Here is an 18,419-nt window from a genome sequence, read left to right on the forward strand (position 1 = left end):
TTTTTAAATTATTTTAATGACATATAATAATATAAATGACAATATTTAAAGTCTAAAAATTAATTATAAATATAAAAATAGTCAAAATATAGAATAAATTAGGGTTTATGACCGCCTAGGCTCCGCCTAGTAGCCCAGCGCCTAAGGGAAACGCCTAGGCCAAAATCGGAGCAGTTCCTTACCACCTAGCGCCTAGGCGCCGCCTAGGCCGTTTTTTAGAACATTGGGTTCCATTAACAAACTGATGTGTTGTGAGGCTAATAGAAAGGCTTGAAATTTCCAATCTTTTTTTTCCCCTGGATTAGGCCTTGGTGTAACCTAAGCAATATTTGCAGAACCCGCACATCTATCATTCTCATTCTCATGTAAGATCAAATGGCACACATTACACTTCCCCACCAGATTTTTGAAGAAGTATGAAATCTCAGCCTCCACCCTAGGTGCTAACTTTAGTTATGTAGAAAAAAGGGTTTTGATATTTCATGAGAAACCCTAACGCTTACCTTGCCAAGATTCGCGAACAACTTTTCATCATATTCAATATATTCTCCAGCCACCGCAGAAATGTCAGGGAAGTTATTCGGTACCTCGAACAATGGTGGAATGTTGGAGATATGAACCCAGAAGAAGAGTGAGTTCAGATCCAAAGAGTTGAGCGGTGCTACTCCATCATATTCCTACAGCACAATGGGTGATTGATTGAAACGTCAAGGTCCTCCCTTCAGTACCTTGTTGCGGTCACGTAACAGATCAAAAGCCAGAATGAAACAATTGTTGTCCCTTTCCTATATCTTGAAACTACAATCAAGGACCCATACACACTTGAAGAAGCATCTGAGATCGTTCAGAGTTGTTAGCTTGGAAGCCAGAAGTCGTGCCACAAGGTAGGATTGTGTCGCACACCTCTGTGCTCCTCAATCTTCCGCGAGATATTGACGACGTTGGAGCCAGCTAAGGCCAAGGAGGTAGCGAAGGAAGCCGTTACATCATCTATCAATGACATGGTGAAATTGGAGATGTGAGGTCGGCGTAGATTGACGCTGTTTTAGGGTTTTGGTGCGACGCAAGCAGAGCAGCGCGTTAGGATTTATAAAAATAAAAAATAAAAAAATAAAAAAAATAAAAATAAAAAAATAAAAAATCTCATAATTGACTAGGGATTCATAATGCAATTGATAAATTGTTCAAAAAAAAAAAAAAAAAATGACATATCCATGTATATTTTGCTTATGAACAAAGAAAGAAACATATTCACCAAAAAAGAAGAAGAAGAAGGATGGCACAAGGATTTAGTTCTTTTCCCTGTTTAAAAGTGCTTGCCTTCAAGTCTTCAACAGATAATAAAGCACTGAGATTATTAATTAATTAAAATTAGAATGTACTTTATCCATCCATCCATCAACTCCTTTAATTACCATCAAAAGCTAAAAGATTAAGATGGAAACAAAAGCTAAGCATCAATATTTGAATGACAGAATATAGTGGGACTTGCGTTTGGTCCCCCATATTTATCTTGAAATTTGAAATTGTTTACTAAACCCTAACCTTTTTTTGAGTAAGAATTTTTATTGCTAACAAAGTTCAAGGGAGGAGATGAGATATTGTCCCATCGTAATTTATATATTCTCATAAGAGTTGAAGGAGAAACTTCCAAATTAAACAGATAAGGGATGCAACTAATCTTACCTTATATATTTGTAAGGTGATGACTGATTAAGTGTAGGATAGCACCACAGATTGGAAACTTGACTTTCATAGTTTCATATATAGGAAAAAAAAGAACATGAATCACCATTAATTGACCAAATATATATGCTTGAATTTTGAACTTGGCCTAACTCAAAATTCAAGTCAATATGGACATGCTATGACTTGTCCTTAACACGTTATTCATCATCATATTTCAAAATTACCAATTAAAGAACAATTTAAAACATAATTAAATTCAGTTTCAATTTAAAAGTTCAAATCATAATTTAAAAATTATATAAAATATAGTATATATGATCAATTATAATGTCTTCAATACAATTTCAAACTTATTTTTAACGAATGTATAATGTAGCAGCCGAAATGTGACAGAACTGAAACTAATATTGAGAATAACTTATTCATATCTATCATGAGTAATGACCGTTCAGAATGGAAGATCATATTTGCACATCTTTTTAGTTTTTTGTACATGAAAGCCCAAAAATAGAAGAAAATCTGGCAACATGGATAATGCAATAAGATGCCTAATTGATTTATTAAACCTTTCACATATAGTCTTAATGTCTTATAGATATAGTGATGTGATCATAATTTCCAAAATATTATCATATAGATTAGAATAAATTGGCACATTTGAGATTAAGGGAGGGTGTATTCATTTAAGAGTCCACAAGATTTTTTTTGTATTTTGAAAGTCTATAAGTATTCAATTGAGATTTTAAATAATCCTTTAGAATCTTGATGTATTCAATTAAGATTTAAAATTATCCATTCAAATATGCAGATATTCAAAAATATACGGATTTTTAAGGATTTCATTAAATGTTGGATTTTGGAGGATTTTATAGTGCTTTTTATACATATCAAAACTCAAAAACAATCCAACCACTTTCCAAGAGATTTTGATGGATTCTTTCTCACTCAAAAAATGAAGAAGCTCTCCACCAAAAAAAAAAAAAAGAAGAAGGAGAAGCAGCTCTCAATAGGTGACACTCATCCATTTTGTCTTCCCACTATCCTCCTCTGCCTCTGCCTCGGCTCTCATCTAATAATTTTTTTTTATCAATATAACTCTGGAAGCCTTAATCCTTCTAGCTAATTAAGCTCACTTTCAATGGTATTGTTAAGATGATACATACACACATTTTTTTTTTTTTAATCAAACCCGAAGCTGGGTGCCGATATATATACATATATTCATCTAAAACCAGAATAGGCCGTTACATACACACATGTTTCTTTTGTAAATTAGATATGAAATAAATTATGTCATTAGTTTACTACTTTATTTTTTGTGTAAGATTTTGTTGATTAGTTTTCTCTTATTATTCATATATCATTATACACAACATAAAGAATGGTAGATTGCCACATATATACATATACACACACACGCACATTTTTGTCATTGATATAGCATTATAATTGGATCCATACATCCATTGCTTTTAAAGAAGAAGAAGAAGAAAAATTAATCTACCAAAAACATCATAAGGACTTGTAAAATCTAAACAAATATTAGTAATCAATCCATTAGAATCAATCAGAGTCCATATAGAATTTAAACAATCCGTGGATTAAGTAAATCTATGAATTATAAAAACTCAAATAAAATCTTTTAAAATCTGAATTGAATACACCCCTAAATGACGAAAAGGTGAGCACCTTTCCCTTCCATGGTTTGGTTGATTTCTTGGAACATGGGTTTCTTTCAACACACACACTCCCCACACCCATGCACACATAGAATCCCATACCTCTCTCTCTCTCTCTCTCTCTCTCTCTCTCTATAGAAAGAAACCCCATTTTCGTCACCATTTTCAGAGTCACAGACACACGCAGAGACCCCATTCTATTTTGGACTCTTGTTTTTTTTCCATTGGGTCGCTCGCATTTTCTTGAACATTTCTTGTGCTCTGTTCTTCTCGAGCCCTGTTCTCTTTTGCCCATAAAGAGAAACAAAGCGGCCAAGTTTCTTTGTTGCTTTCTGTCAAACTTCTGTGCAAACCCCATCGCGCGTGTGACCATCAGCGAAAGACCCACAAAGCCTCAACCTTTTTTCAGGTTATTCCTCCTTTTAGGGTTTTGCGTTGGATTTCGTTTCTGGGTGCAGCGATTTGTTCTTGCTCAAATCCATTCCCCCAAAACCCTCTTTTCTGAGGGTGAAGACCAAAACCCACAAAGCAATTCTCACCTGGGTCTCTCTTCTTTCTCCTACTCCAAAATTGCTTTTAGGGTTTCGTCCCAATTCCGCTACTGTGCTCAGAACCACCGCCTCTCATGGGCAGCAATGTCGAATTCGAAGGCTACCCATTTCACTACTCCCACCCAGAATCTCATTTCATTTAGGCATTTCGTCGAACACCTGGTCTGCACTTGAGCTCGAATTGGATTTCTCACATGGGTTGTGTCCATGGCAAGTGTTGCGGTCGTTTTCCCAAGTCCTCCGACGGCGATCCCCGGGAATTCAGAGACTCCGGACCCTACAGCGCTCAGAGGAAGCAGCACATACTCACAGAGAGGTCATTGGAGTTGGTCCCCGTTCCTTCACACAGCTTCAATTTGGAGTACACTGTCCTAACGCAGAGGGGTTACTATCCCGACTCGCCGGATAAGGATAATCAGGACAGTTTCTGTGTTAAAACACAGCTTCAAGGTAACCCAAATATCCATTTCTTTGGTGTGTTTGATGGGCATGGTCAATTTGGTACCCAGTGTGCTAATCTTGTTAAGGATAGACTGGTAGAGGTATTAGCAGATGATCCCACATTGCCTGATGACCCTGTGGAAGCTTATAATTCTGCTTTTTTAACCACGAATAGCGAGCTGCATAGTAGTGTAATTGATGATACTATGAGTGGTACCACGGCGATTACTGTGCTTGTGGTTGGGAATACGCTGTATGTTGCGAATGTGGGTGATTCGAGAGCAGTGATTGCAGTGAAAGATGGTAATAGGATTATTGCGGAGGATTTGTCTTGTGACCAAACGCCGTTTAGGAAAGATGAGTATGAGAGAGTGAAGCAGTCTGGAGCCAGGGTTTTGAGTGTTGATCAAGTGGAAGGGCTTAAGGATCCAAGCATTCAGAGTTGGGGTGATGAAGAGAGTGAAGGGGGTGATCCTCCAAGGCTGTGGGTTCAAAATGGTATGTATCCTGGGACTGCATTTACAAGGAGCGTTGGTGATAGTACTGCTGAGAAGATTGGTGTTGTTGCAACTCCGGAAGTGTCAATGGTTCAGCTGACTCCCAATCATCTTTTCTTTGTCGTTGCAAGTGATGGGGTTTTTGAGTTCCTCTCAAGCCAAGCTGTTGTTAATATGGTACGTAACTTGACCCATGACATACTGCTTTAAAGATCTACTTCCATCTTCTGTTAAGCATATGAACCAGTGATTAATACAATTCAACTTTTTGTACATTGGTATATCAATTTTTTGATTCACTAGTTGTTATTAAAGTTCTCATTATGCTAAGAAGACCTTAATCACTTGCTACTTCTGGTGGCTTATTGTTAGTTCATGGTATTTAGAGTTCTTATAATTTTGATGGGGTAGATCTGATAGCCCGACATTCTCAATTAACAAGGCAAACAGTTGTTTGTCTGCATTGATGCTCATATAGTTAGCTATCTATATGACAAATTAGGATTCGCTAGCTCCCAAATCCTGACATAATAAATACGGAAAATATGGAAAAGATTGCCATAAAAAAATAAGTGATTATTTAGCATTTTAGATTTGTAGATTTTGGATATGAATATCTTTGTGGATGGCCCTTGAAAAGGCTATCTTGCTGTTGATGATACGACTTTGGTCTTTGAGTCTGATCTCCAGATAAACATGTATTCTAGGTTGTTCATTAATAATTCATCTAATGCTCTGTTGCTATATTTTTATAATAAACATATACCAAAAGCAGCAATTGCTTATATGTTTTCCACTTTTCCCTTTTCAGCATGTGTCAATTGCTTGATCTTTCAATCATGTACGGTTTAAACCTTTCCAGCAGTTAGCATTATTAATTGTGTTTCTTTATCATCGTAGGCCTCACTGAAAGAAATAAAAATTAACAATCTCTTGTCCTTTTACTTTACTCAATCTGCTGCTTTATTACTCTTTGTTTTTTTCCTGCTTACAAATTGGATGCCATTCTTCATACAGGCAGCAAAATATTCAGATCCTCGGGATGCATGTGCTGCCATTGCTGGAGAATCATATAAGTTATGGTTGGAACATGAAAACCGAACAGATGATATAACAATTATCATTGTTCACATCAAAGGCTTGTCTAATGTATGAATTATGTAAACCTTCTTCCAGTTTTAGTTTTTGTTATCTTCCTTTTCCTTTTAATTTGGACTAAATCCAGTATCCTTATTCACTGTGAATCTCTTATGCCCATTATGATACTATGTGGCAAGAACTCATGGCAGTGTGATATGTCTTCCCAAGATGGGCATTGGCTGGTTATATTTACATGTTATATGTTTCAGTAATTACCAGCACTAGTGGTTGAAGAATATTGTTCTTTTTGTTTTGACTACCATAATAAAATTTGACATTTTAATGGTATTATCCTGATCATTTGATTTAGTGGGATTAAACCTCATGTAGGACACATGCCACCATGTCCAAAAGACCAAATTTACAAGTTTAGTTAACTTGCTAGTATCCGTAGCATGAAGAACAATTCATGTTACACATATTGTTTACCTGTTTGTTGCTCCTACACACATGCCACCATGTCCAGAAGCAGTTCAAATTTACAATTTAACTAACGTGATAGTATTAGCTGTAGCATCAAGGGATAGACAAATCATGTTACACTGTTTTCCTGTTTGTTGTTCATACACACATGACACTTGCAGAACCTAATATTAGCTACAGAGGATATTCTTTCCTGACTGCACATGCAGGAGCCAACATCTTGTTTACGAAATTTCTTTTGTGTGTTATAGTCAGCTGGTGGTGCTACAGATGGAACAGATGGGAGCACTAATAGAGCTGCAAGGAGGAGGAGAAAAGGGAATTCTGGGTCATCATTTAACAGCGGTTCGGAAGTTTTCCGTTCAGTGAGAAGTGATTCCTCAGAGATACAGTCTTGTCAGCTTGTGCTTTCGATGAATCGAAACCCAGCTATTGTTGTTCCATCTCCTACATGTCAAAGCCCTAGAAATAGGTAGGTCTGTTAAGCTGGCTTATATCATTTGGTGACTAGTATGCTATCAACTAAGCACCATTTTCTCTCCATATTCTGCAGTGTTTGAACTGAAAGGTGTTGCAGAAGTTGCCACACATCTTCTTGTTATTTTTCTCAAGTGGTACTTCCCTACTTTCTTGATGTTGCCTCTACTCTTTCAATCTCTTGTACAATCACCATCAATCTTGAAGGCACATGGGTTTTATGTTTCTATCTTTTCTGGTCAAATTATTATGGTAGATGTCACTTTGGAGAGCTTTTGTTCCAATTCCTAAATCAACTTTTGCTTATGGCAGGATGCGGGTTAGTGGTGCAATTCAACCAACAACAGAAGCAGTTGGTTCTGCATATACTGTATAATCTTGGACCCTAATCTTTGGGTTCTCTTGCTAATCTCACTAATGACACTGTTTCTGACCATATCATATCGAACTTGGAGGAAAACGTATTCTTCTTGAGCTGTAGCTGTGCATCTGCTAATCCAGAGAGGGAGGAATGGGATTGAAGTAGGAGGATCATCATATATAGGAGGTCTCTTTACACGTATTTGCAGGAGCATATTCCTTGTACTTAATATCGTAGAAGTTTTAGCTTTGGTTGTAACTCTTCATCCTTCAAAACCTTAAAGTGGATGAGTAAGTAATATATCGTCAATCTTGTCTGCACTATCCATTTTATGATTTCCCTTGGGCTTTGAATTGAATTGTCTATGTTGCTAGCTGATTTAGGCAATTATCGATTGATGAGCAATAGTACTAATGCAGTAGTGAGAATGATGCTTCCTGTTTAATTTTGTCGAAGATGAGCAGTTGCAGCAATAATGGGGAGGTATGAAATTGTCATTGAATGTGACCTTATCGTGCTCTTTCCTTCTTCATTTCCTTTTGAAGTGACAGAACCTTGAGTCTGAGAGTGGCTTTGTTGTCTCACCTTTCTTGGCCACCTGAGAGACTTGTCCAAATAATGACTACTTCCTTTTGAAGTGACAGAACCTTTGAGTCTGAGAGTGGCTTTGTTGTCTCACCTTTCTTGGCCACCTGAGAGACTTGTCCAAATAATGACTACTTGGCTACTTGCCCATGACTATTGTAGTGTCACCCAATTATTGAAAAACAAGTTGGAGCTGCTCCTTTTTGGACCATTTCCATGGACTACTCTGTTGGCCAAAGAATAAAAAAGGATAGAGAATTAACAAATAAGCTAGCAATGGTGTATCACAAGATTGAAGGCATACACTATTGCCCGTCTATTGGTGGTTATGCATGCGGTTGTGGAATTATGGGTAACGGATGAAGATGAAGAAATACTCGTTAATTTTTTGTACTTGAGGAGATGAGGATTGAATGGAGTAAACCAAAACCTCAGTTCAAATGATCCAAGGCTAACTTAGAATTCCTAAGATCGGTCTCAACATTTGTTCAAAGACGGTAGTCTGAACCTGAACTATTAAGTAGCAGGCTCTTCATGCACCCAAAACTTTTGATTAGTGCCTAATTGTAAAATAAATGAGCCACACTTCAACTCCACGCTGGTAATAACTCCTTTGCTCCTTCACTGTTCCCTCTCTACTAGAGAGCATATAAAATAGGCAAGGGATCCCAAATTGACATTCATAAAACAAAAATAAAAAATGGAACACACTCCTTAATTGTAAGGCCAAACCGAGGAATAGAATGGGCATTCCATAAGAATAGCATATGTTAAGCAATGTTGATTTCAATCCATTTCATAGAAATAGAACATGAAGGACTAGATTACCAAATGTTCCTCTTTTAATCACTCACTTGAAACAAAATAAAAGTAGAGAGAACATATCCAACCAAAACACTGTAATGTCAAAAACACTAAATTGCCTCATGCATATTGCTACAAGTCAATTGAACAGGAATACTTAAATCTTGTTGAAGGCAACAATGTCACAGCTCTGGATCCACTCATCACACGGCTCAACAGTAAGACGCTCCTCGATGAGAGTATCCACAGACACCAGATCATCGACAATAGTGAGCATGATCTGGAGCTTCTTTATCCCATAACCAACTGGCACCAGTTTTGCTGTATCAATTCAATGGGGATTTAAATATATCAGGAAACATTCGTGTATATGATTTCATTTAGGTAAAGCAAAACAATATATTGATAAAAGGCCATACATGCACCCCAAAAGAGACCCTCCATTTCAATGCTTCTAACAGCCTCTTCAAGCTTCTTCATATCTGTTTCATCATCCCAAGGCTTCACATCCAGAAGAACAGAGGATTTTCCACCTACACAATTTGATTTAAAATTAATATAGTTAAAGATATAATAGCAATCATACAAGAATTGAACAGAATTTTGTACAGAATCTTGGAAGTTAATTTTTTTCAGCACTAAAGAGAATTCACTCTACACTCAGTTTGCACTTAAATTGCAAGTACGGAAGTACTACAACATTAGCACTGGAGTGCAGATTGAATATTAGGTACTGAAATGATGACATCCTATTAAAATAGTCTAGATTACATCTGACTGTATTCTTAAAAAATTAAATAATAAAACAACTATGCCAGTGCCAGTCTACATGAAGGTAATTAGCTTACTCTCTTTCTTCTTGGCGGAAGGTTTCTTAGCTGCCTGAATCTCCTCTGCTGCCTTCTTGTCCTCCTCTGTTTCATCACCGAAGAGATCAAGGTCATCATCATCCTCTGCTGCAGCCTGAACAGGTACAAAAGAAACCATTCTAAGTAAAAGCTTCAAGGATACACCCCCCAGCGCAATCTTGAAACAAACTTGGCAGTTACTCTTGCTTCTGATTTTCATTAGTACGATAGCCCATTGATTTACTACAGTGGGTAAGAAAAATGCTTGGGATTGCAAAACATGTACGATAAAATTCATAATTACTACTCCATTATAACGACCTAAATCCTGACCAAGTAAGTTTTCATAATTCAAAATAAGTTTTCACTACCATAGGAAAGTAAAACGTCATCCAAGTGTAGCAACTGAAATGCAGAACTTCGGTAAATTTCATAATGACTAATTGCAGCCCAATGAACTAAATCTAGAACAAAAAAATGGGGTAACCAACTTAAATCTAATCGGGACAGATTAATTTTCGCTTTGTTTTACAGTTACTGAATCCAAGAAATCAAAGAATGTAAACCAATACCCATTTTTGACTTGTGAAACAAAAATCATATCGAAAATTTGAAAAAGAAAGAAAGCGCAAACCTTTGGTGCCGCGGCGGGAGCAGCAGCTCCTGCTGGAGCAGCTTGGTTGCTTACTCTGACACCAGCAGCTTTACCGGGGAAGCTATATAGCAAACAAACAATCGCAATTACACACTACTTCGACTGAATCGAATTTACCAATGTTTGAATTGAGCAAAGTAAACAGTAACAATTGAAAAGCAATCAAATTTACAATGTTCAGACAGTAACAAATTGAAAAGGCAGACGAACCTTTTGGCGAGCTGGGACGAAACGCAGTCGTACCACTTGCTCACATTGGGGAAGGAACTCGCTGGCTTCTCCAACACGGCTGCGTACACCTTGATGTCATCCTTCGTCAGCTGATCTCTGCGTAGTGAAAAACGTTGATCAGAAAACCGAAAAAGAAGAAGAAGAAGAAATCGAGCGATGAAAATCTGAAGGGAAATCGGAAAGTTACCCGGAGATGTAGGTTTTGCCGGAGAGGTAGGCCTCGAGGGACTTGAGGCCGGCTTCGGTGTAGAGATCTGTGAAGGTGACGGCCATGGTGGTTTAAGCGAGGGAGTGAGAGAGATTCAGTGAAGGGCAAAAGAAAGAGGAGTGAAGGCAGCTGATATGGATCTATATTTATATCACACCACAAACCCTAAATAAGCAGAGACTTTAGGCCAGACTGTTTTTTTTTTTTTTTTTTTGGGGGATCCAATAAGAAGACAAATGGAATATTGGGATATTCTCTTCTTTTTTGAAAAATTTATTCTTTTAAGTTGAAAAAAAAAAAAGATGAAAACAATTGGAACAAGATAGAAAATATTCTCATGCATCATATAACAGTCCTTCTCTGCTAAGGATATCCTTACCTTAGCTTATGGAATGGATTTCCATATTTTAACCACTTTTCGATCGCATATTCACATCTTAATCGTTCAATTTTTAGGTCTTAATGAGTAGGTCATCTCTGCAAATTTTCAGCTAAATTGATTATCGTTAAGGCATTCAAAACTACAATTGACAATTATGAACATAAACGGTTCCCGTTGAACAAATTCGGTTCGTTCATTGCTTTAATCGAGTTCGATACCTTAACGATCATCAATTTGGCTGAAAATTTGCATAAGTCAAAATATGGAAATCCATTCCATAAGCTAAGGTAAGGATATCCTTACCCAAAGAATCACTTGCCCTTCCTCGAAGCACGTTTTACTTCATGACCTTCCATTGTTGACTTCGGCAAATGGTGGAGCTCCGAACGAACCCAACCACGCCATAGTCAAAACACATCGATATCCAGAGTCGAGCCGTTTGGTTCACGAAATGAAGTAGCCTTGTTTCCTCATATGTATGTCAATCTCGACGTTTAGAGACTCGAGTCAGTTATAGCCATAACTGACACGGAGTTCTCACCTTACATACGAGTGGTTTGAAGAAACATAATTCGCAAAGCCGCTACAGAGGTCGCATTGTGGACACACACCTCTTCTCTTTCTTCCTTTATGATAGACTTTCGGCCTCTGTTGAACGTGCACTAACTTGCTAAAGCATTCTCAAAGGGGTCTACACTCTACCAGGTGTACCATAAGGTGACTTTAGTCAAACCTATAAATTCTCTAATCACGTAGCTTCCTTGGCTACCCCAGAGCAACGCTTATTATGGTACCACTCGCCAAAGTCATGCTTAGATTCCAGGACGAAGGCCGATCAAGTAGTGGTGTGCACTCTTCTCCGTGCTTTCGGAGTTTACAATCCTAAGATTCCACAAGCAACGTCAATTAGCAGGTATTAAAACACAGTTAACTTCTCTCACTTCACCTCAGAGTCGAGACTTCAAAGCGGAACTTGATTTTGTCCTGTTCAGTGGATGAAGTAGCTGAAGATTCAATTTTTCAAAACTTGCACCTCAAGCAGAAGGGGTATCAACGAGTTACGCTCGTCATGATCTTCTTGAGGTGATTCGAACTCTTCGGGATTCCTTCCTCAAACGACATTTTAATTTCGAAACAAGAACAACAATCAACACCACTCAGACAACCAAAAGAAACTCACAAGACAATTTCCAGGTCCAAACATCAACTTTTCTTATGGGGACTCAAAGTTTGTCGTTCACATACGTTTTCTTTTTTTACTTTTACCTCATACTGGGCCCACGTAATCTTTGTCGCAGTCTGTGCACTGTGGAGGAGATTTAGGTGGCAATACTCTTTCAAATTTTATAAACAAATAAAAGGATGAACAGTAACTGGACTCGATAAAGATTACAAGACAGACGCAACATCGAGTCCTACCAACAATATTTCAATGAACATGATTCACGTGCATGTGCACAATTTGAAAGTGAATCCATAAACCAATTCAACATAATGTATAAACATATAACAGTTGGACCTGAAAAGAATTTAAGACAAATCACAACAATCGAGTCTGTGGAAGCAATCAAGTAAACTAGACTTGATAGGATATCCAAAGAAGAATCAATTACCAAGTCCAACAACAATAGCTCAATTACCAAGTCCAACAACAATAGCAACAAGCACAATTTTTAACAAACCGGACTGTGTCGAGCTTAGCGAAAATCGTGCGATAAATTATTCATCTATCTCGATAAATGTCAAGGTGCTCGAGGAAATTTTCATACAGTGAAATCCTCAATCTAAGAGTTGGGTAATAAAGTACACAACACGACGAGTTTGTGAGAATTTTCAGGGAATTTTTCGGACACCCGGAGTGTTTATAATGAATTTCCAAAAATTTGGAAATTATGGAAATTCATTTAAATAAAAAGAAACTATTGTGGTGCAATTATAGCCGTTGATCTATCCACTGCTTCATCCTAGCCCTTGATTACGATATAAGTTGGGGCATTTATATTCCTTGATCAGATCAAGGATGGGAATAGTTCCAGAAAACACGAGAGAGAGAGAGAGAGCTGGGAGCTCTGACCCGGACGCCACCGCGACCAGAGAAGGAAACCCCACCAGGGGGACGCCGTCCGGACACCCCACGACGGCGCGCGGCCACCAGCGGCTTCGTCTCGGTGTCTTCTACGTCCCTGTGGTCCCAAATTTTATATGCAGCAACTGGGAACGGAGAATTGACGATCCAAAGCTTGAAGAACCTCCGGCGAGTTTCAACTAATTCCGGCGACTCCGGCCACTGTTTGGGGTGTATTCGGTATGGAAATGCATCCCCTCGTGATGCTCTACATGTTTATGTAATTATTTTTGAAATTGGATCATGTTTTGACAACTTCGTTTCTGGGTTCATCTGATCTTGGTTGCCCCTGAGGATGCAGCGTCTGAAACTTCCACTACGGTTTCCCAAATCCATTTCCTATGGTTACAGAGCCTTCCACGATAAGACGCAGCTGGAGAATGTCGGGCCGCTGGCTTCAATCCTCAAGTCCCGGGCAGTGGTTCGGTTCCGAGGTCCAGATACAGTTAAGTTCCTTCAGGGGCTGTTGACGAATGATGTAAGGAGGTTTGGTGAACCCTTGAGTGAGAAGACCTCAGCATTGGTCACACCCAATTTATCCTCGGCGTCCATACCACCTATGTATGCCGCGCTATTAACGCCTCAGGGAAGATTCTTATATGATTTTGTCTTGTATGGCCTGCCTAGGCCGGATGCCAAGCTTAATAGGGCTGGGTCGGGACCTGGGGCAGACCCAGATGAGCCGTTGGAGGTCTTTGCTGACGTAGATGCTTCAGTCTTGGACGAACTCTTGAGCACCTTAAAGAAGTGAGTTTGTGTTCACTCTACAGCTGTGCTTTCACTTAATTAAACTACTTTTATTCGGGTTTTTTTTCCATGCTTTGTGGTTTGTCATCAGTCTTGATTTGTGTTCACTCTACAAAGCAAAACTTGATTTGTTATACTGTAACCAAAAAAAGTCTGTTAAGAGGGTTTGTCATCAGTCTAATCTCTTCATTGTTAAGTTTTATTGAATTTCGCCTCATCCAATATAGCTTAGAGCTAAATAATGATTACTTTTAGTACTGATTAAGTCATGCCCTATGCTTAGTACTCTAGCTTAAATACTTTAGAAATATGATTCAAGCCAATTCACATCCGTTTGATGCTTCTGATTTGTGAGCCTCATATGCTTCCCTATCTTTTGCAGATACCGTTTGAGGGCTAAGGTGGACATTGAGAATGTGGCAGACGAGTTAGATTGCTGGCAGCGTTATGGGGGAAAGCTATCTGAGAAGGACTCCTCTGTAGAAGAACCAGAAGCTGCTAGTGTTGGCTGGGGTGCTGGTGTTGATCGCTTAGGCATGTCAACTTCACGTGGAGAGCCTTGTGGATGGCAGTGGTTTAAGGATCCGAGATTGGATTGCCTTGGTTTCAGGGGGATCTTCCCGTCTAATACAACACGTGAGCTTTGTAAACCTTGATGCTTTGTAGAGTTGATGTTTTTAAACTTTATAGCATCACAAGCTTGCTTATTGGCTAAGCTACTCTTTTTCCCTTTCATTACAGCACCTTTCGTTGAAGCTGACAAAGAAACAGATGAACAAAACTACCTTCTATGGAGAATAGAAAATGGTGTTGCAGAAGGATCAACCGAGATCCCTAAAGGTACATTTTTCACTTTCTGTTGAGGATGTTCTTGATTTTCCAATAACTGCAAGATCTCTAACTTATTGTGCGAAATGCAAATATACTATCATTCTCAATTTGATTGCTAACTGTTTGGTCCATGTTCTGTGTCTCCTTGACATACTGTACCTGGGATTATTCTTTTGTGTTTGAAATTGTCTAGCTAAGTTCGTCTTAACTACATATCGATATGTTTGCTTGTTACCAGTTTCTGCTTCTACTTCTGTTTGCTATGCAGTCTGAATTTGTTATCATCATGATTAGGTGAGGCAATTCCTCTAGAATATAACCTGGTGGCTCTAAATGCAATTAGCTTTGACAAAGGGTGTTATGTGGGCCAAGAGCTTGTTGCTCGAACACACCACAGAGGGGTCATTCGCAAACGCCTGCTTCCTCTAAAATTTCTCAAGGATAGCGGAGAAGGTAATCAAACTTCCTGTAAAAAATTTCAAATTTTTATTTTGTCCGAATATCCCAGCCCTTACCTGTATATGTTATATGTTCTTCAGAAGCAGAGCAGAAGGTTGCCCCTGGCTCTGAAGTGATTGATAGTGTTTCTGACAAGAAAATTGGTACTGTCACAACTCAACTTGGATGTCGTGGACTTGGTGTCTTGCGTTTGGATGAAGCTTTTAAAGGATCAAGTACGCTAACCATACGAAGCCAGGACGATGTGAAGGTCGAGCCTATTAGACCCAATTGGTGGCCGCCTGAATGGTTGCAAGGACATCAGCGTCGAAGTGCAGCTGCTTAAAATTAGTCGCTTTGTATGGACTTCCTTGATCCTGCAAGTCGTTGTTGTGGTTCTAATACCTTCATTGATTTTGTTGAAAGAAAATAAGGGACATGTTGTCATGTTTCAAGAAAGATGATGTTGTATATTTAAGCTTACTCATCTTTAGAGCTTACAACAATGGAGTTTTGCTGTCGATATGCCACTAGTCAGTTGATTTCAACTCCTTTGTTGACTACACGAGGTTGTTAATGTTCAGTGCTGTTAGTAGTTTGTAAAATGCTAGTTTGAAAACCCTGATTCTCTATTTTTGTATGCAACTTCATATAAAGTGGTATCTGTACATTCTGATCAAACTAAGCCACTACCTTGATAAAAGCATGAAAAATTATCCCACATACAGTAGGAAAAATTTCTCCGTAGCTAGCAGATCACGATTCTATTAGTAATTATTTAAGCACAGTGATGCATACAAATTGGGCCATAGGAGCACCATCATCCACACCGATCCTGGTGCATCTGGCCAATTATGCGATTGCAAACGTTCCCAAGCTTTTTCATCTGGTCCTCATATTCTTTGCATTCAGCAAGTCGGTTTTCGTTCTCGTCAAGCCACCGGCAGGTCTTTGCAACCTCATCCTCATATTTCTTCTTGTCCGCTCGGTTGAGCTTTCTGAGACTAGGAATTTTTTCCTCCATGTCATGTGTATAGTCCATCAATGCAGCCTTAGCCTCCAATTTCTTCTTATTCTCCTCATCTTCAAACCTGTATTTTTCTGCCTCCTTGATCATCCTCGCAATTTCCATCTTAGATAGCCTGCCTTTGTTGTTATTGACGATTGTGATCTTGCTTTTCTTCTTCGTTGATTTGTCCTTGGCAGGGACAACCATAATTCCGTTGGCATCAATGTTAAAGCAAACGTTAAGCTCAGGCACTCCCTTTGGAGCACATTGGATGCCTTTGAGCTCAAATACACCCAACAATCTGTTCTCTTTGGCTATTATTGATTCACCCTCATGCACAGGAAACTCTACACATTGTTGCCCACTTTTGACTGTTGTGAAGACACTCTCTTTCGTGGTGGGGATGGTAGTATTTCTTGGGACTACAACACTCATATGTCCATTATCAATCTCTATACCAAGGGAAAGCGGAGTGACGTCCAACAAGAGTACGTCTTGAACCTTCTCAATATATATTTCCCTCACCGCCCAAAATTGCGGCTTATACAGCGGCACCATATGCCAAAGCTTCATCAGGATTGATGCTCTTGCAAAGCTCTTTGCCATTAAAGAACTCCTGCAATAGCTGTTGTACTTTGGGAATTCTAGTAGATCCACCAATAAGAACAACATCATGAACGCTGCTCTTGTCCATTTCAGCATCCTTCAAACACTTGTCCACAGGCTCCATGCATTTCTTAAAGAGATCCATGTTCAGCTCCTCAAATCTTGCTCTAGTTATTGTGGAGGAAAAGTCAATTCCATCATAAAAAGTATCAATCTCAATAATAGTTTGAGTACTGGAAGAAAGAATTCTCTTCGTTCTCTCACAAGATGTTCTCAATCTCCTCAGTGCTTTGGGATTTTTACTAATGTTCTTTTCGTGTTTTCTCTTGAACTCTTGTACAAAATAGTTCACCATTGTCTTATCAAAATCTTCACCCCCGAGATGAGTATCTCCAGTCGTAGCTTTCACCTCAAAAATTCCCTCTTCAATTTTGAGAAGGGAAACATCAAAAGTTCCACCTCCCAGATCAAAAATAAGAACGTTCTTTCCTCCAACAGTGGTGTATTTTCTATCAAGGCCATAAGCAATTGCAGCAGCTGTAGGCTCGTTAATAATACGTAAAACATTCATACCTGCAATTATCCCAGCATCTTTTGTAGCCTGACGTTGAAAATCATTAAAGTATGCTGGGACTGTTACAACAACATTCTTTACTGTCGATCCAAGATAAGCCTCTGCTATTCCCTCATCTTAACAAGAATCATGGATGATATCTCCTCAGCAGCAAACCGCTTCTCTTCATTATTGTAGTTGACCACAATCATTGGCTTGTTGTCGACACCACGAACTTTGAAAGGCCGAAACTTCATATCACTCTTGACAGAAGCATCGTTGAATCTCCTACCAATCAAGCGCTTTGCATCTAAAAAGAAAAAAAAATTATTAAGAACAAGAAATTACAAAAAGTTGGATAACGCCAGAAGTTAGTTTAGTTACATCAGTTAATGCAGCATGCAGGTATGCGAGGATATCAAAGGTCAATGCATTCACACAATCACACATGGATATTAACATACTACATGAGTACATGCATATCTATCAAATCAATGAACCTACGTTGATTATATTAGTTTACATATAGTACTTAAGAATATGAAGAAACGTACCTACCGATAAAAGTGTTAATGGGGTTCATGGAGGCTTGGTTCTTGGCAGCATCACCAATCAAACGCCCAGTATCCGTAAAATAAGCAACGTAAGAAGGCGTTGTTCTGTTGCCTGGTCATTGGCTATGAATTCAACGTGACCGTGTTGCCAGACGCCAACACACACCAATAGCTGGACCTTCTCCTTTTCCAACCATTGACATTGTACGTATGAAAAAAAAACGCTTAACAAAGAAAAAACGTCTTAAGTTGTGTTATTATGTGTGTGATGGACATGATACAGGAATTAATGAATATATACACAAACACACACGTTGAAAAAGCATGCTTAGTCCAAAGGAATCCTAATCGACATTGGGGCAGGGGTTTTAGGAATGCCTTTTTTTTTTTTTTTTTGAGAATGAAAAAAAAAATTTGATTTACATGTTAATCAACTCCCAATTAACATGCAAGTGTTGAGAATTGGGACACTTTACAAACTTCCAAGTTAATTGGGAGTTTGTAAATTGTCCCAAACTCCCAATTAACTTGGAAGTGTTGAGATGCTTTCTTGGTTCGAATTCTTCATGATTGCAGAAACATTTG

The 18,419-nt window shown here is 38.6% G+C and overlaps 3 protein-coding genes and 1 pseudogene across 4 annotated transcripts; 2 read left to right on the plus strand and 2 right to left on the minus strand.

The window, feature by feature from the left end:
• Positions 1–3,443: 3,443 nt before the first annotated feature.
• LOC112197178 (probable protein phosphatase 2C 35) lies at positions 3,444–7,645 on the plus strand. Of its 2 annotated transcripts, XR_005809827.1 has the most exons (5): positions 3,446–5,034; positions 5,875–6,006; positions 6,672–6,892; positions 6,974–7,034; positions 7,210–7,645. XR_005809827.1 is itself a non-coding variant. In XM_040518159.1 (4 exons), the coding sequence occupies exons 1-4, from the start codon at positions 4,114–4,116 to the stop codon at positions 7,271–7,273; spliced, it is 1,338 nt and encodes a 445-aa protein (XP_040374093.1). In that variant the 5' UTR covers positions 3,444–4,113; the 3' UTR covers positions 7,274–7,645. The 2 variants fall into 2 exon arrangements, 1 of the variants encoding a protein (XP_040374093.1); XM_040518159.1 differs by lacking the exon at positions 6,974–7,034 and having other exon boundaries at positions 3,444–5,034.
• Positions 7,646–8,579: 934 nt separating this feature from the next.
• Positions 8,580–10,731, minus strand: LOC112197179 (elongation factor 1-beta). Its single transcript, XM_024337759.2, has 6 exons — positions 10,569–10,731; positions 10,361–10,477; positions 10,130–10,211; positions 9,496–9,610; positions 9,067–9,180; positions 8,580–8,968 (listed from the first exon to the last, which is right to left on the minus strand). The coding sequence occupies exons 1-6, from the start codon at positions 10,652–10,654 to the stop codon at positions 8,805–8,807; spliced, it is 678 nt and encodes a 225-aa protein (XP_024193527.1). The 5' UTR covers positions 10,655–10,731; the 3' UTR covers positions 8,580–8,804.
• Positions 10,732–12,999: 2,268 nt separating this feature from the next.
• Positions 13,000–15,675, plus strand: LOC112198149 (putative transferase At4g12130, mitochondrial). Its single transcript, XM_024339213.2, has 5 exons — positions 13,000–13,843; positions 14,226–14,479; positions 14,585–14,683; positions 14,969–15,127; positions 15,214–15,675. Exons 1-5 carry the CDS (start codon positions 13,392–13,394, stop codon positions 15,456–15,458), a joined length of 1,209 nt encoding a protein of 402 aa, XP_024194981.1. The 5' UTR covers positions 13,000–13,391; the 3' UTR covers positions 15,459–15,675.
• Positions 15,676–15,876: 201 nt separating this feature from the next.
• Positions 15,877–18,031, minus strand: LOC112198148 (annotated as a pseudogene).
• Positions 18,032–18,419: the final 388 nt, after the last annotated feature.

This window comes from Rosa chinensis, chromosome 4 (assembly GCF_002994745.2).
Source record: "Rosa chinensis cultivar Old Blush chromosome 4, RchiOBHm-V2, whole genome shotgun sequence".
Taxonomy (NCBI): Eukaryota; Viridiplantae; Streptophyta; class Magnoliopsida; order Rosales; family Rosaceae; genus Rosa; species Rosa chinensis.

Excerpts from the sequence above, each read along its gene's own strand:
- LOC112198149 (XM_024339213.2), top strand. The coding sequence starts at position 13,392 with ATGCAGCGTCTGAAACTTCCACTACGGTTTCCCAAATCCATTTCCTAT. Across the intron at positions 13,844-14,225 it reads CTCTTGAGCACCTTAAAGAA|ATACCGTTTGAGGGCTAAGG; the intron begins GTGAGTTTGTGT and ends TATCTTTTGCAG. Across the intron at positions 14,480-14,584 it reads CTTCCCGTCTAATACAACAC|CACCTTTCGTTGAAGCTGAC; the intron begins GTGAGCTTTGTA and ends CTTTCATTACAG.
- LOC112197179 (XM_024337759.2), bottom strand. The coding sequence starts at position 10,654 with ATGGCCGTCACCTTCACAGATCTCTACACCGAAGCCGGCCTCAAGTCC. Across the intron at positions 10,478-10,568 it reads GGCAAAACCTACATCTCCGG|AGATCAGCTGACGAAGGATG; the intron begins GTAACTTTCCGA and ends TTCACTACGCAG. Across the intron at positions 8,969-9,066 it reads GGGTCTCTTTTGGGGTGCAT|CAAAACTGGTGCCAGTTGGT; the intron begins GTATGGCCTTTT and ends GAATTGATACAG.
- LOC112197178 (XM_040518159.1), top strand. The coding sequence starts at position 4,114 with ATGGGTTGTGTCCATGGCAAGTGTTGCGGTCGTTTTCCCAAGTCCTCC. Across the intron at positions 5,035-5,874 it reads GCCAAGCTGTTGTTAATATG|GCAGCAAAATATTCAGATCC; the intron begins GTACGTAACTTG and ends TTCTTCATACAG. Across the intron at positions 6,007-6,671 it reads ACATCAAAGGCTTGTCTAAT|TCAGCTGGTGGTGCTACAGA; the intron begins GTATGAATTATG and ends TGTGTGTTATAG.